At 43.6% G+C, this 16,807-nt stretch overlaps 1 protein-coding gene across 2 annotated transcripts in view; it reads left to right on the forward strand.

Annotated features, from left to right (window-relative positions):
- Positions 1-16,807, forward strand: part of srgap1a (SLIT-ROBO Rho GTPase activating protein 1a) — a 288,344-nt gene that overhangs the window by 203,636 nt on the left and 67,901 nt on the right. For both annotated transcript variants that reach the window (XM_060839652.1, XM_060839653.1), the window contains exons 6-8: positions 1,337-1,465; positions 8,161-8,382; positions 14,162-14,263. In XM_060839652.1, the coding sequence (XP_060695635.1) occupies positions 1,337-1,465; positions 8,161-8,382; positions 14,162-14,263 (453 nt within the window). The remainder of the gene's footprint in view (positions 1-1,336; positions 1,466-8,160; positions 8,383-14,161; positions 14,264-16,807) is intronic.

The raw sequence follows: 16,807 nt of genomic DNA on the forward strand, positions 1-16,807 counted from the left end.
CCAGTTAATTAGGATGGGCCTGGTTTAAATTTCTCCTCCTGCTTGCCCACATTAGTTCAGTATTCCTGCCAGTACAAAAGGAGTCTGCATTTGACTTTCCCCTATTTCCCACAACATTCCTGTTGCTGACACAAAACATTGAAGCTTGTATTCTGTGACTGGCTTGGGCCAACCTGTTATCACTGTAAATATAGTGTTCTTTCTAAAACTTCCAATTCTGCTTTCTATTGCAAGGTACCCAGAAGCTTTTTCTCACCAGTTGTCCAGTCCATGGGCTCTTAGGTTTCCCCCTTGCCCACCAAGTTGAACCTACCTCACGTTCCCAGCTCCCACTTTGATCGAGCACTGAACTGTTTCTTCCCCTTGTTCCTAACTCCCATCATGATCTATCTAACCTCAACTTGTCCAGAAGACCCACCTAAGCTTTCTTTACGAAGACCTGGTCCATGCTAACCGATGTCACAAATGACTTCCACACTTTAGCTACTCTCCCACTGCATTCAGATGTATCCTTTATCAACTCCTTCCTTGTGAAAATGTCCCTATCTACTTTTGCCCTTGCCACCTCATCTTCAACAAGCCCCTTGTCCTTGATAATCTCTGCGTGTTTCTCTTCGCTCTGTCCCCACCAACAGGTTAAAGTCCTCCTCCTTGTGTTCGATTCCTTTAATTACCTTATTCCCCACCTCCCCAACCCCCCTAACCAGCTCCTGGTAATTTCTTCTCTCTCCAATTCCTCAGAAATAGCTTCAACTGCATGGGCTTCACAAGCGAAGGAGACCTGCCATGTGGGGCTGTGGGGGTTGCTGCTGGGGGGCTAAAGCCATACTTTTCAAGAACTCTCATTCGTTCCTGCGCAACCCCATGACTCAGGCATTTGCGCATCCTTCACACTCTATATCCCAGAGGCGTGCAGATGCTTGGTGGTTGATTGCACTCAATACCAAGAGGGCTACACTTCTAGGACAGAAGGTGGAAAAACATGATGTTGAACTTTAGCCGTGATGTAGAGTGGATGTTGCACACTGGAGACATCACACCTGGATCTGACCTTGCTGATCCATTTTGCCAAGTGTTCATTGCCAATTGAAGCCTCACTCTCGGGCCTTGGACCGAGGGTACTGCTCTCTGCGTCTTGTTCCAGGTGAGGGTATCCACCAGGAGTGTGCGTATCTGAAAGACTAGCCCCTTTAGCATCTAATTGCTGTACTGAGCGGTTTCTGTGTCCAGTTTTGTCGCATGTGAATCTTGGACATATGTTTGCCTTTGGAAAAAGAACCATGTGTTAAAATTTGAGTCCATCTGTTAACCCATTTTTCTCTTGTGTTTGGGATAGCGTCAAGCCAAATACTCTGAGAATAAGCTGAAGTCCATCAAGGCCCGAAATGAGTACCTATTGACGTTGGAGGCGAGCAACAACTCCGTTTTCAAATATTACATCCATGACCTTTCTGATGTGATTGATGTAAGTATATAGAAGGGAGAGTTTAAAGACTCTGCGGTTATTTACATGAGGACTACAATATATTTTGAGTCTTTTCCAATGCAGATGTATTACCATTGTTAGTAAATCTTGACAGAATCTTAAAATACATACCAGAATCTGCAAATCTTCTTCTTAGCAGTTTTGTTCTCTGGATCTAATAAGAATGATCTTGTAACTTAATAATGAGCAGGTTATTCCTGCTTTGGAGTGCACACACCTTGGGCTGATGAAGATCCAAGGTCTTCCAATCAAAATAAACGTCTAAAATATCAGAACCATGACAGGTCTACACATAGTACAACATGATTTCGCTCAGGGCAGGTCATAGGTCATTTTCTGCACCTCTTGATCTTGTATGTTCCTCTTCAGGGCCTCTGCTCCAGGAAGGAGGGGTGGGGAAAAGATCGGGGATGGAGGGTGGGAGAAGGTGCCCTGGAGTGTAGGGGAAGGCAATGGGGATCGAGGGTGGCTGAAGGAGCCGAGATGACCAGCCAAGTGTGAGTTAGCAATGTGCCTTGAGCAAGTGGCCATTCCTTACAAGAGAGCCTGGGCAGGTGAATGTTGTTTTATAGTGCACTTACGAAGTGCTTCATGATGTTACTGAGACTCGATGAACACAAGTTGTTCATAATTTGGAGTCTTATGGGCTCCAATTTACCAGAGCGTTCCACAGCCTCGTGGAGATGGAAGCAGGGTAAAACAAACTTCCATATTTCCACTCCCCCACCGCTTCTTGATGCTGTGTCGAAATAGCCCAGCTCTGATTTTAAGATAAATCCAACCCCCCAAACCCCCGCTCTTTATTCTGTACAAACAAGAGTAGGCCATTTGGCCCTTTGAGCCTGCTCCCCCATTCAATAAGATCCTGGCTGATCTGATTGTAACCTCAACTGACTGGCTACACTCCTGCAGCACAGGACAGCTGTGAAAATGTTGACTTCTCCCCCTCCTGATGCTGCCTGGCTTGCTGTGTTCTCCCCCTCCTGATGCTGCCTGGCTTGTTGTGTTCTCCCCCTCCTGATGCTGCCTGGCTTGTTGTGTTCCTCCAGCCTCCTGCCTGTCTGTTGTGAAAACTGCAAAAGCTTCCGATTTCCTGTTTTCTTTCTTCTCTGCACCTTCCACGCCCTCGTATTCACACTAGCTCTGGTACCTCGCCCACATGACTGCCACCTTCAGCATGCGTGTTTATGGTGTGAGTCTGTGGGTGAGCTGGTAATCCCACCCACAGTGCTTTAAAGATTCACTGAATGTCTCTTGATTTGCTTTTGTGTTGGTTTTGTTCCTTCTATTGAGAGAGTTTATTTTGAACTTCAAAGCATCTTTGCTTCCCATTCAGTTTGTCGTTGAACATGTTGCGCCAACACAAGTGAAACAATACACAGTGATTGAAACCCCATGAAGGTCAATATTGCTGTACGTCAGGTGCATTGAAATATTTGGCACCATTGCTCAGAATTGCATATTGTAGTATTCTTGTCCCTGTTGCACTGTGAAAGAAGGTTATATTAAAGAATATTTTCTGTGATATGGAAAATGTTAATTTTATTTCACAAAAATCTTACTGTGGTTTCATTATCCCACAGGATTGTTAGAGGGCAAGGTCATTTGATATTAATCATTTCCTGTGATATGGACTGTCTCATTATCATATCTCAATCAGAGTTAACACCTTATACTACACCCATGTCTCTTAGTTTCATCTGAGGAAGAAAGATTTCAATAAAGTGACGATTTGTATTGATATAGCACCTTTAATGTAATAGCAAACCCAGGGCAAATAAAAGACTCTCAGCCACACAATGCCATTGTTGCCATTAAGTCATTGATTTTTAATTAACTAAGCAAATGTAATTTCCACCAAACCGTTAGCATTGGTAAGCAGGCAGTTTGAAAGCAATATTTTAAAGGTGGAAACTAAAGGAGAGGCAGAGAAGTCTAGTGAGGGAATTCAGCAGCTTAGATTTATTTTAGATTTCGGTTTTCTTGTTATGTATACTCAAGTCTGGGGTACAAGAGTATGATGTCGCCACATAACCCACCATCTTAGGTAGAAAATACCTAGGTACAAAATCTTACTTACAGAAGTAGAAAAGTAAAGAAATTAGATAAAGAAAGAAGCTTGTGTATCTCTTCAACACAGTTCCACGTTTTGCACCCTCACCCGTTCTAACATCTCATCCGAGCAATGTTAAAAATCACACAACACCGGGTTATAGTCTAACAGGTTTAATTGGAAGCACTAGCTTTCAGAGCGCTGCTTCTTCACAACCACCTGATGAAGGAGCAGCGCTCTGAAAGCTAGTGCTTCCAATTAAACCTGTTGGACTATAACCTGGTGTTGTGTGAATTTTTAACTTTGTACACCCCAGTCCAACACCAGCATCTCCAAATCATGACATCCAAGCAATGACACTGCAGGAGTACACTGTGTTCGTCAACTTAGAATTCGAGACTGCAGTCCCTGGGGAAGAGGGACCGGTTGACAGAATGAATTGGCATTGGAGATCGGGTATAGTGACATTCAGCTCCCCTCAGTGTCAAAATTAAATCTACGTATCTTTTTAAAAAATGAAATAACTTGCAGCCTGGTGCAAAATCTTGATGAATTACCTGCTGTTAATCAGCTTCAAGTGACAGAATAATGTGAAGCCCTTTCGAGCACGTGGCACTGTCTACAAATAGCTCTGGTCCAGATCTGTCTTTTAGATTGGTTCCGAGTTGCTGATGTGCACAGGTTTATTTTTTTCACTCAGCAGCTATTCTGAGCTGTAACTTTAATTTGATAATTGTCTTTCAAGCCAAAGTTCCCAGTGTCCAGTCAAGGTGGTTGGAAACATAACAATGGCAAATCATCTATTAGTGGGAGGAGTTGTAGTCTACCCATGTTCGGAACAGGAGGGAACTGTGATATTCAGAAAAACAAGTCGACTTAGAAGTAATGAATGACAAAATCAGTTTCCCTATTGGAAAAGGGCAGCTTTTAAAGGAGTAGGGAGGCAGGGGAGCTGAATGTCACTATAGCCGATCTCCAATACTGATTTATTCTGTGAACCAGTCCCTCTTCCCCAGAGATGGGAGTCTTGAATTCTAGGTTGATGCTCACAGTGTAGTACTGAGGGAGTGCTGCATTGTCTTTATCACTGGAGTATTAATCCAAAAATTCAGTTAATGTTCGAGATCCAGGTTCAAATCCTGCCATAGCAGATGGTGGAATTTAAATCCATTAGAATTGGGTTGATTGTCACTTGGTACCCAAGTATCTGGGATACCTGAGTACAGCGAAAAGTGTCACCGTTTCTGGCACCATCTTAGATATAAAGCTACCCAGGCACAAAATCTTAGGTATAAATTAGAAAAATAAAGAAATAAATGTGAAATCCAGCATTACAGTCCTTGTAAAGCATGGAGTCTGTGCTAGGATTCACTGGAGGAGACTGGGAATCCACGCTGGCTCAACTCTTCATCACCGATGCCTTTTCAGGAGGGGAGAAAAAAAAGGAAAAAAGAAGACAAAAAACATGCAGAGCAGACATGCTCCAGCTTAGGACCCTACTCTGCCACCATCTTGCCTCATGGATTCGAAAAAAAATCTGGAATTAAGGTTCTAATGATGCTCATTGTCGGAAAAACCCATCTGATTCCATAATATCCTTTAGGGAAGGAAATTGCCATCAAATCTATCAGGGGCATGCAGGAATATCAAGTTGAGGTTAAAATCAGATCAGCCAGGATCTTATTGAATGGGAGAGCAGGCTCGAAGGGCCAAATGGCCTACTCTTGTTTGTACAGAATAAAGACCGATGGGGGTGTGTGGAACTTATTGCAAAATCAGAGCTGGGCCATTTGGACGGAGGATCAACAAGCAGTTTTCCACACTAAGGGGAGTGGAAATATGGAAATTTCTTTTAGCCTGCTCCCATCTCTGTGAGGATGTGGAACGCTCAGGTCAAATTGGAGCCCATAAGACTTTCAAATCATTCGGCCAAGTTATTGTATTCATTGAGTCGCAGTAATATTGTGAAGCACTTTGTAGGGAGTTGAAAACAAAGATGAAAATTCTAAAATCGAGGTATTGATGTAGCTCGCTGAACAAGGGTGAGTGACAATGGTGCAGGACCTAAGGCAGTTAAATAGAACCAAGATACAGATCAGCCAGTATTGAAAGTAAATGGATGCAGTGGATGTGAGGGACTGAACAGTCCACTTCTGTTCCTCTGAAATTGTTCACTGAATGAGTTGCTCACTTGGACCCCTCACTCTACCCAAACTCAAACTGTCTCAGAAGAAGAGTCGGTTAATGGGACGAATGGCCTGTTTTGTAAGATTCTGTGAATTTCACGACTAAATTATTTTGTGGATTAGGTTATTAATAAAATTGCTGCATCTGTGCCTGAATTCAGCGGGTGTCAGGGCAGAACAGTGAAGAATTGCTAAAAGTTCTCATGCAGATTAGCAATGCTGTTAATTTAAGAGAAACAATCAAGGCACTAGGCTTTATTTTTTTCAGCAAAGAAATTGAAAAGACAGGAGACTAAATGTATTTAGCTTGACCACACAGTGCTGACCTGCTGCTGTCATGTCCATATTACCAAAAGGATACAGAGGCACTGGACAGAGGTGTTTTTTTAAGGCCAATACTAGAAATTAGATTCACTACAGTGTGGAAACAGGCCCTTCGGCCCAACAAGTCCACACCAATCCTCCGAAGAGTAACCCACCCAGACCCATTTCCCTCCGACTAACGCACCTAACACTATGGGCAATTTAGTATGACCAATTCACTTGACCTGCACATCTTTGTGACTGTGGGAGGAAACTGGAGCAAACCCACACAGAATGTGCAAACTCCACACAGACAGTTGCCCAAGGCAGGCATTGAACCTGGGACCCTGGCACTGTGAGGCAGCAGTGCTAATCACTGAGCCACTGTGTCACCCCAGAGGGAACATAAAAGGCTGGCTCTCTTCTGCCTTGAAAGAAGAAAGCTGAGCAGTGACCTGACAGAGCTATTTAAGATCATGGAAGGTTTTGATGGCATGAATAATATAGAGAGAATGCTTCCTTGTGTGGGAAAGAGCATAACCACAGGTCATCAAAATGGGATAGGTACCAAGAAATCCAACAGGGAATTCAGAACAAGTTCCCGTAATGGGGAATGAGGAACATGTTACCACAGAGTGGTTAAGGTAAATAGTATTGATGCATTCAAGAGGAGGCTAGTCATGTACATGAGGGATAAGGGAATAGAGTTATAATTCTAAGAATTAGCTTGATTGTCACATGTACTCACATGAATACAGTGAAAAGTTTACAAGTTGCCACTTGTCGCACCATCTTGGGTACCTAGGTTGCTAGGTACAAATTCTTAGGGGAACAAAAATAGAAAAATAAAGAAATAAAAAGTCCAGCGATAAACTAGAAAAGTAGAGAAATGAGAGTTCGGAATTACAGCCCTTCAAACCCAGACTACATCAAGCTTCATATCGAGACCAAGAGAGACCACATGGGCACTGAGGCTGGGGATCCAAGTGAGCACGGAGACCAGGAGTCCATACTGAGGCCTGGGGGAGCCTGGGTGAGTGCTGAGGCCAGGAGTTCATACTGAGGCCGTGGATCTGGGTAGGCGCTGAGGCTCTGGGTGCCACACTGGCTTTCATCCTGGACGTCACCAATGTCATCCGAAGATGGGAGGTTTAAAAAAAAGGAAACCACACATGATAAGAGAGAGAAAAAAAAAGAAAAAAAAAACGTAAATAGTAGTTGAGCTCCAGCTCAGGAGTCCAACGCCATCGCCATCTTGGAGACATTTTGTTACAGTGGTTGGCTTCGATGAGAACAGATTGGGAGATGGTACAAGGGGAGTGCACACATTGTCATGGGCCGGTTGCTATCCTTTGTGAGAATAACAGTGGCAGGATAAGCAAGATTCCAAAGGGAAATGATGGAAGATGAGCAGAGAAACTGGACCTCATGACGGATGATGAAAGGCCGTTGATGTTCACCAAAAATCTCATTTGATTTTAACCAAAACCTTCAAAGAACTGTCTGAAGGAATGCAAAATTAAGATTTATTGTGTGCGTTGGGGTAAATGTTTAGAGCCTGCATTCCTGCTACATTTTACATTCGCTACATTTTTCAATCGTCTGCTGCTCTCAATTTTCTATAATAGAATTCAGAAGCAAAGTTTCCAAACCTTGTCCTAATTCTTCACCATGCTCCCCTCCCCATATAATAATTAGGGAAAAGCGTGGACTGGTTCTGGTATTTCTGTGAAAGTACAGATCACCTGTTGTGCAACATCTGGTTCAAAGCTTTGTTGGATTCTTAACACTATAACTGCGACTTGCAAGCTGCTTTGTGATATCAGAGAAACCAGTTGGTTGATTGTATTAAATAACCTTTTATAAATAGCTCTCGTTTTTTCCACGTTTTCCCTCTTTGCTAAGCATGGTTGACATTTTTTAAAGAAAATTGCTCGAGTTGAAGGAGAGGTTTTCGATGCTGCAGTGCTGAGTAATTTGTCTTCAGCTACCCTTGCCAGGAGTTGAAGTGGTTTTAGTATGGAAAGGGCAAAGTGTGTCAGTACAGGTGTGAAGGGCCAAAGGGCCTGTTCTTGTGCTGTATTGTTCTTGTTAACGGTGCCTTTCTCTTTCTCACTTTCTCGCTGTGTTAGTGCTGTGATCTGGGGTACCATGCAAGTCTAAACAGAGCTCTGAGGACATTCCTTTCTGCTGAATACAACCTGGAAACATCCAGGCATGAAGGCCTGGACATCATCGAGAACGCTGTTGATAATTTGGATCCTCGCAGTGACAAGCAGCGGTTTATGGAGATGTATCACACAGCATTCTGTCCACCGGTGAAATTCGACTTCCAGCCACACATGGGAGATGAGGTAGGTCCACAACGCTGAGCTCTGTTACAGTTAAGAGTATCGCTCTCTGCTCCGCGTAGCCATGAAACCAAAACGTCCGTGACTGGAGACTTGCTGAATAGGAATCAGATAATGTACAAGGTGAAGCTGAGGGGCTCGTGTGGTGCAGTGATCATGTCCCTCCCTCTGAGCCAGGAGGTCATGGTTCAAACCCCACCTACTCCAGAGGTGTATCATAACAATGCTGAACAGGTTTAATAGGAACACATCTACCATTTGAGGTACAAAGGACTCTTGTGGTAATGTAGTAATGTCTCTATCTCTGACCCAGGAGGTCACGGTTCAAATCCCACCTGCTCCAGAGGTCAGTCATGACACATCTGACCAGATAGAATTTTTTTAAAAGGGTGAAGCTAGGATTATTCTCCTGAGAGGGTAGAAGTGTTCTGGAGTATACAGATGGAAAGATTTTTATTTGTATCGCACCTTTAGTGAGCTCAGGATGTCATACAGTACTTCACAGTTTCATTACAGTAAAGGAGAAGTAGTTATAAGTAGAAAAATCCAGAGGTAATAATAGACTCAAGGTGACTGGAAAAAGAAAAATATTTTTAAAAAGCAACGCGTTATAATCTAGACTGTGTTTGAGTCAGAGATGAGAGCAGATTCGATAACAATGTTGAAAAGATTAAAGGTAAAGTTAGGGCAAGACTGTGGGGAAAGAGCATGGAGTGGGGTAGGAGAGAACATCTACACACTTGAATGGCCGCCTCCTGTACTTTCCTGTTTTCCATGTCCAATAAATCTCAGAATAGTCTATCCTTCAGATCCACCAAACATATCCGGGAAAGCGTGCATTTGGCAAACTCCAGATTGATCACATTTAGGAACTTGCCACTGGATTGAACGAGCAATTTTAACTTCTCCCCAGGAACCATGTTCCCTGGGACCAGAATTCCGTGTGAGAATATGTGATGAATTCCAGAGTTGCCCAACCAGAAATGGAAAGGTTCACTCAAGCTATGTCCACCCAACGGTTGTCCCAAGGATCAGGGTTAGAGGTCACGCACACAACCTCAGTCCGAGGAATGATGCTGGGTATTTTTTTTAACTTTCATTTTTACCACAGCTGACCTGTTGCCTGTTGTTTTTCATTGAGTTGTGCAGAAAGTTGGAGATGGCAGGGCAGGTTGAGAAAACAGTTTAAAAAAGGTTTGTGGAACCCTGGGCTTTCTTTTTAAAATTCATTCACAGGATGTGTGTGGCACTGACCAGCTAGCTTTTACTGCCCATTATTAATTGCCCAGAGGGCAGTTGAGAGTCAGCCATGTCACTGTGGGTCTGGAGTCACATGTCCGCCAAACCACGATGGCAGATTTCTTTCCCTGAAGGGACACTCCCTTCACTCTCCACAAGCCTTTTCTCCCCTAAACCTTCACCCCCACTTCCTCCAGATTTTCACTGAATTCAAATATCACCATCTGGTGGAATTTTAGCCCATGTCCTCAGAACGTGTGTCTGGGGTTCAAAACTATTCGTCCTTTGACATCATCAGATCCTTTCCCCTTTCATTTCACAATCAAAAATATAGGGAGATGTAAAGATGCAAACTTCTCACAGGGAAAAGACGAGAGAGTGGAACTAGCTGAATCGCTCTTGCAGAGAGCCCATTCAGTCAAGATACGGCAATCATTCGATGGTGAGAGTCTTCACTGTATAAGCCTAGCGTATCTTTGAAGTGGTTTCACTTTGAAGTGATCCTACAGCCATCCTGCAGTGATGGTCTGAGTCCAACCCAATGGCAGGCATGAGTGAGTGAGATTCCCTGACGAGGGTAATCTTAGAACAATTCCATAATGAAGCAGTTTAAACTGAAAGTAGGGCTCCAACACACGCTCGGGTGGTAAGTTTTTTTTTTCTTAAATGTGGTTATGATAGGATTAGATTCCCCACAGTGTGCAAACAGGCTCTGCGGCCCAACTAGTCCACACCGACCCTCCGAAGAGTAACCCACCCAGACCCATTTCCCTCTGACTAATGCACCTAACATAGTGGACAATTTAGCATGGCCAATTCACCTGACCTGCACATCTTTGGACTGTGGGAGGAAACCAGAGCACCCGGAGGAAACTCACACAGACACGGGGAGAACGTGCAAACTCCACGCAGACAGTTGCCCAAGGCTGGAATCGAACCTGGGATCCTGGTGCTGTGAGGCAGCAGTGCTAACCTCTGAGCCACCATACCGCCCTTATTGAGACAGCTTCTGTCTGAAGAATGTGCATCTTCAAAGATGAGCCATAACATTTTTATGTTATATTTTTAGTCTCATTAGCATGTTGAAAGTTGCTGTTGTGTCCCATCAATATTCAGTGTTACCCTAAATTTTTCTTACAAAATAAATCCAAAGCTTATTTCCGGGAATCTTCAAGCTTCAAAGGAGAACATAAATACTTTAAAGCTGGTGAAAGTAGAACCTGGACAAAGACTATATATTAAAGACAAACATGTCAGGATGTAATTGACTTGCGCTTAACTGAACAAAGTATAAATTGAACCACGCTGACAGCTCTGAAACTCAATGAGTCATGATTTGATTTGTGTTCTTATTGCATTTTATTGTGTTAGTGTGCTGATCATTAGTTGTGAAAAGAGGTTCGTGGATATTTTACAAAACTTACACTTTAGGAATGGGTCTTTTGCCTTCTGTGCATGATTGAACAACTCTGTTTTCTATTTTTAAAAAAAAAGGTGCTTAAAGTGTAACAAAGAATGATGATGGTTTATTTTTAAGGTATCAGGGAACGCAGCAATCAGCATTATCATAAATGTGAACATGTGCAATATGAACCGCATTTTCGAGACTGTATGAAGTTAAGTGCCATGATGTTGAAAGAGAATTGGGGATTCAGGTGCATATATCCTTAAAATGTCGCAAAGGTGCAGCAACTAATCAAGGAAGCATATGGAACGCTAGCCTTTTTATCTAGAGGAATGGAGTACTAGGATGCAGAAGTTATGCTGCATAAGTTCATAAGATATAGGAGTATATAATTAGGCCATTCAGCCCATCAGGTCTGCTCCACTATTCAATTATGGCTGATATATTTCTCAAGTCCATTCTCCTGCCTTCTTCCCATGACCCTTGGTCCCCTTATTAAACTAGAACCTATCTATCTCTGTCTTAAATACACTCAATAACATGGCCTCCACAGCCTTCTGCAGTAATGAGTACCACAGATCAATCACCTTCTGGCTGAAGAAATTCCTCCTTATCTAAGTTCTAAAGGGTCACCCTTTCACCCATAGGCAGTGCCCCCTGGTCCTAGTCTCTCCTACACGTGGAAACGTCTCCACGACCATTCTATCCAGGCATCTCAGTATCCTATAAGTTTCAGTCAGATGTCCCACTCCTCCTAGACTCCATCGAGTACAGACCACAAGTTCTCAACTCCTCCTCGTACATCAAGCCCTTTATCCCCCGGATCATTTTCAAAAACCTCCTCCAACGCCAGCACATCTCTCCTTTGATGAAGGGCTCTGGCCCGAAACGTCGAATTTCCTGTTCCTTGGATGCTGCCTAACCTGCTGTGCTTTAACCAGCAACACATTTTCAGCTCTGATACTCCAGCATCTGCAGACCTCACTTTTTACTCATACGGCCTATAGTCATACAAAACCCTGGTTAGACCCCACTTGGAATACCGTGAGCAAATCTAGACACCACACCTGAGGTAGGATATATTGGCCTTGGAAGGAGTATAACGAGGTTTACGAGAACGATATCTGAACTTGAGGGGTTAGATTCTGTGGAGAGATTATACAAATTAGGCCTGATTTCTCTAAAATTTAAAAGGTTAAGGAATAATCTTATTGAAGTCTTCAAGATAGCAACAGAAAAAGACAGGGTTAATAAAGAGAAACTATTTCCACTGGTTGGAGATTATGGAACCCGCTGGTGTAGTCAGAGAATTAGGGCCAGACCATTCAGGAGAGACATTAGGAAGTACTTCGACACACAATGGGTGGTAGAGTGTCGGAACTCTCTTCCACAAACAGCAGTTGATTCTGGATCCATTGTTACATTTAAATCTGAGATAAATACATTTTTGTGAAGCCAATGTATTAAGGGTATGAACCAAAGGCAGATATATAGCAGTAACAAGAAGATGGATTACTGGGCTAATGGTAGGCTACTTGGTAGTGTGGATGAGCAGAGGGATCTTGGTGTCCATGTACACAGATCTCTGAAAGTTGCCACCCAGGTAAATAGTGCTGTGAGGAAGGCATATGGTGTACTGGGCTTTATTGGTAGAGGAATTGAGTTCCAGAGTCCTGAGGTCATGTTGCAGTTGTATAAGACTCTGGTGCGACCTCATCTGGAGTATTGTGTGCAGTTTTGGTCGCCATACTATAGGAAGGATGTGGAGGCATTGGAACAAGTGCAGAGGAGGTTTACCAGGATGTTGCCTGGCATGGTAGGAAGATCGTATGAGGAAAGGCTGAGGCACTTGGGGCTGTTCTCATTGGAGAAAAGAAGGTTTAGGGGAGATTTGATAGAGGTGTACAAGATGATTAGGGGTTTAGATAGGGTAGACACTGAGAACCTTTTTCTGTTAATGGAGTCAGCTGTTACTAGGGGACACAGCTTTAAATTAAGGGGTGGTAGGCATAGGACAGATGTTAGGGGTAGATTCTTTACTCAGCGGGTTGTGAGTTCATGGAATGCCCTGCCAGTAGCAGTGGTGAACTCTCCCTCTTTATGGTCATTTAAGCGGGCATTGGATAAGCATATGGAGGTTATTGGGCTAGTGTAGGTTAGGTAGACTTTGGTCGGCGCAACATCGAGAGCCGAAAGGCCTGTACTGCGCTGTATTTTTCTATGTTCTATATGGAGTTAGGACACAGATCAGCCATGATACATTGAATGGCGAAACATGCTTGAGGGGCTGAATGGCCTTCTCCTGTTCCGAGGAGCAGAAGTACACAGTCCCTTGAGCCTGCTCTGCTATTCTACCCTGTCAAACTCTGGATGAATTTTGTACATTGAGTTTTGAGCAAACCACAAAGGTAGAGCTTTTAAATATGTTTGCCAGGTGTACAGGAGATTGATTGATTCTGTTGCTGAATACACAGTCCAGTGTGGAACAAAGGCATTCTTTAATCACTATGCTCAGCACTAAATTAACTGGAACTAACCAGAGCTCAAATAGGTAGGATCGTAGAATCCCAAAAGTGTGGATGCAGGCCATTCAGCCCATTGATCACATCTCCCCTATGAAGAGCATCCCAGCCAGACCCACTTCTGTATCCTATCCCTTGCATTTCCCATGGCCAATTCACCGAACCTGCACATCTTTGAACTGTGGGAGGAAACTGGAGCAAACTCCACACAGACAGTCACCTGAGGCTGGAATTGAACCCGAGTCCCTGGCACTGTGAGGCAGCAGTGCTAACTGCTGAGCCACCGTACCGCCCTCATGAGCCAGAAAGCAAAGCAAAAGGTTTGGGTCAATATTGAATAATCCACTATTGGAAAATGCATGATCATGGATCGTTATAATGATTGGGGACTCCAGGGAAGACTGGGTCAAATATCAGAGTCAAGGCTATGTCCTGCAGACTATGGGAAAATGTCATGATTAGCAGCAGTGAAGGTGTCCCTGAACATCATTTAGAGTTTTCAGAAGAGGGGGCACAGACAGTTTGGAAGGTGTGTAACTCACTTGCTCTCTTTAGTTGTGTTTCAATGGTTTGACCAGTATTTTTGGAGACTTACGGTGATATTTTTGATTATTAGGTTTGCCAGGTTAGCGCTCAGCAACCCGTGCAGTCTGAGCTGATGCTCCGATATCAGCAGCTGCAATCCCGACTGACCACCCTGAAGATTGAAAACGAGGAGGTATGTTGTTGTGGTGCATTGGTGATAATGTCGATGCATTTTGCAGCATCTTGATCTTAGCGTCCCTTAGTAAATGGAATCCAACAATGAGTAATGAAATTCCCCTTCGTGTATCTGTTCTTGTGGAAATAGCTGCTGCTTGGAAAAAAAAGCAGGATAATACTTGGAACTCTTCCAGCATGTTTTGCAATCTTGACCTAATGTAAGACATCTGGGGAAATGGCCAGAGATCTGTTGTGAGTAGAGCTGTGATTTTCTGATTGTTGCCAATTTTAGCAAAGGAAGTTGTCTCTTATATGGAACTTCTTCTGAAAATTTATGAACAATGGGCAATATATTGTACATTGTTGAATTGTGTGGATTCTAAGCATGTCGGACTTGACTGGAACTCTTAAGTTATCATTTGGACCCTCATTTTCCAGATGTCTTCTGTTAAAGCTACAATTTGCAAATACACATGGGGCTTGGAGTTCCAAATTGTCGGAAAAGTCTGCATTCAGACTTTCTGACCTCCCTCAATTTTCATTGTCCCAGTGGTACTCCAACTATAATATTTTACAGTTTTTAAAATAAATTGCCATTTTCTGACAAGGGTACACACACTCTCTCTGTTTGTCCTCTGTCCTCTTCGCTGTGTCTGTCTGCCCCCCACCCCCATTCTCTGTCCCTCTGTCTCTGTCCCTCTTTGTCTATTACTCTCTGTCCCTTCCTCCCTCCCTCTCTCCCTCCCTTCCCCCCACCTCTCTCTCTCTCTCTCTCTCTCTCTTTCTCTTTCTCTCTCTCTCTTTCTCTCTCTCTCTCTTTCTCTTTCTCTCTCTCTCTCTTTCTCTTTCTCTCTCTCTCTTTCTCTCTCTCTCTCTCTCTTTCTCTATCTCTCTCTCTATCTTTCTCTTTCTCTCTCCCTCCCTCTCTCTCTTTCTCCCTCCCTTTCGCTTTCTTTCTCCCTCTCTCTCTCTCCCTCTCAGTCTTTCTCTTTCTGTGGCCACACTGTAGTCACCACCCAATTCCTTTGATTAAAAATAAACTCCGAGGAGTGTTTTCAGCATTGAGAATGGTGAGGACATAAAGCTGTCATGTTGCTCATGACTGCGTTGGCTTGGTTTCCTGTGCCTGGGCTTTGGAGTAGGAGGAGATAGATTCAGGCTCAGTGCCCGGGGACTCAGCTTGAGCTCCTCCCAGCAAAAGCCCCTTTATCGTTTCCTGCGCTATCGGGTGATAAATACAGGCCATTGCTGTTGCACCAGGACACAGTGAACAATCTTCAAAAGTCAGGGTTTTGGAAAAGCCCCCTTCCTTGCCCCTCTACACCCAGCCCCCCAGCCATCTAAAGACTCGAGTTTAAATTGGATTGTTTCACAATCATACTGTAATCTAGCAGAGCATTTCAGAGATACGATTCCTCTAAGATTCACAGAATCCCAACAGTGTGGAAACAGGCCCTTCGGCCCAACAAGTCCAGACTGACCCTTTGAAGGATAACCCAACCAGACCCATCCCCCTACCCTATTACTCTACATTTACTCCTGACTCATGCCGCTAACCTACACATCCCTGAACACTATGGGCAATGTAGCATGGCCAATCCACCCTAATTTGCACATCTTTGGGCTGTGGAAAGAAACCAGAGCAAACACGGGAAGAATGTGCAAACTCCACTCAGGCAAACACCCAAGGGTGGGATTGATCCTGTATCCCTGGTACTGTGAGGCAGCAGTGCTAACCACTGAACTACCATGCTTCATTCATGTGAACCAGTTCTAGGCGATAGATTCAAAGTGGTTCCTTGTATTCTCTCAACACATTGGTTGTGGAGAATCAAAATGGGTTCAATGCAGCTCTTTCCACCTCAATGGCCCTTTCCCTGCATTCCTTCAACTTTTTTTCCCTTCAAATGGTTATCCAATTCCTGTTCTTAACCACAATGGAATATGCCTCCCATCCCACTGACTCAGTGCATTCCAGATCTTAACCGTTTGCTGCATTAAAACCAAACTCCATCCTTCAGTTTTGTCTCCTCTTCCTTTGGGAAATTCCTTACATTTTTGACCTCTGCTTCATGAATCTTCATGAAAAATGGGAACATGTTTCTCTTTATCTACACTTTTTAGACCATTATGACATTGGATACTTCCATCACATTTCCTCTCAGTCTCTCCATTGTCAATGAGAACCATCAGAGCTTCTCCGACATATCCTTGTAGCTGAACCCTAAGCCCCTTAACCCATTCTCATCAATCCTTTGTGTGGTCCTTCTCTCCCAAGACTGTGCATCCTTCCTAAATTCCTCCCAGAATTCCTTTCTGTCATAGAGAAGAGATTGCAGACAATATAGTTCTCTCTTATTGGGTGGGTGACATACCCATCTTAGCACTTTTCATTCATCGCCCTTCACAATCCAGTTAGTTTGGGAACTTGCGTTTCCATGTTCTAGGTGGACAGAATTTGCTGCCTTCTGTAAAGATTTGCCTTTCCAATTAATTTTTTAATAATGAATAAATCAGATGACAAACTGGCTTCAGTATTTGTAAGATAAAGATGGGTGGG

The sequence above is a fragment of the Hemiscyllium ocellatum genome, chromosome 19 (genome assembly GCF_020745735.1).
Source record: "Hemiscyllium ocellatum isolate sHemOce1 chromosome 19, sHemOce1.pat.X.cur, whole genome shotgun sequence".
Lineage (NCBI taxonomy): Eukaryota > Metazoa > Chordata > Chondrichthyes > Orectolobiformes > Hemiscylliidae > Hemiscyllium > Hemiscyllium ocellatum.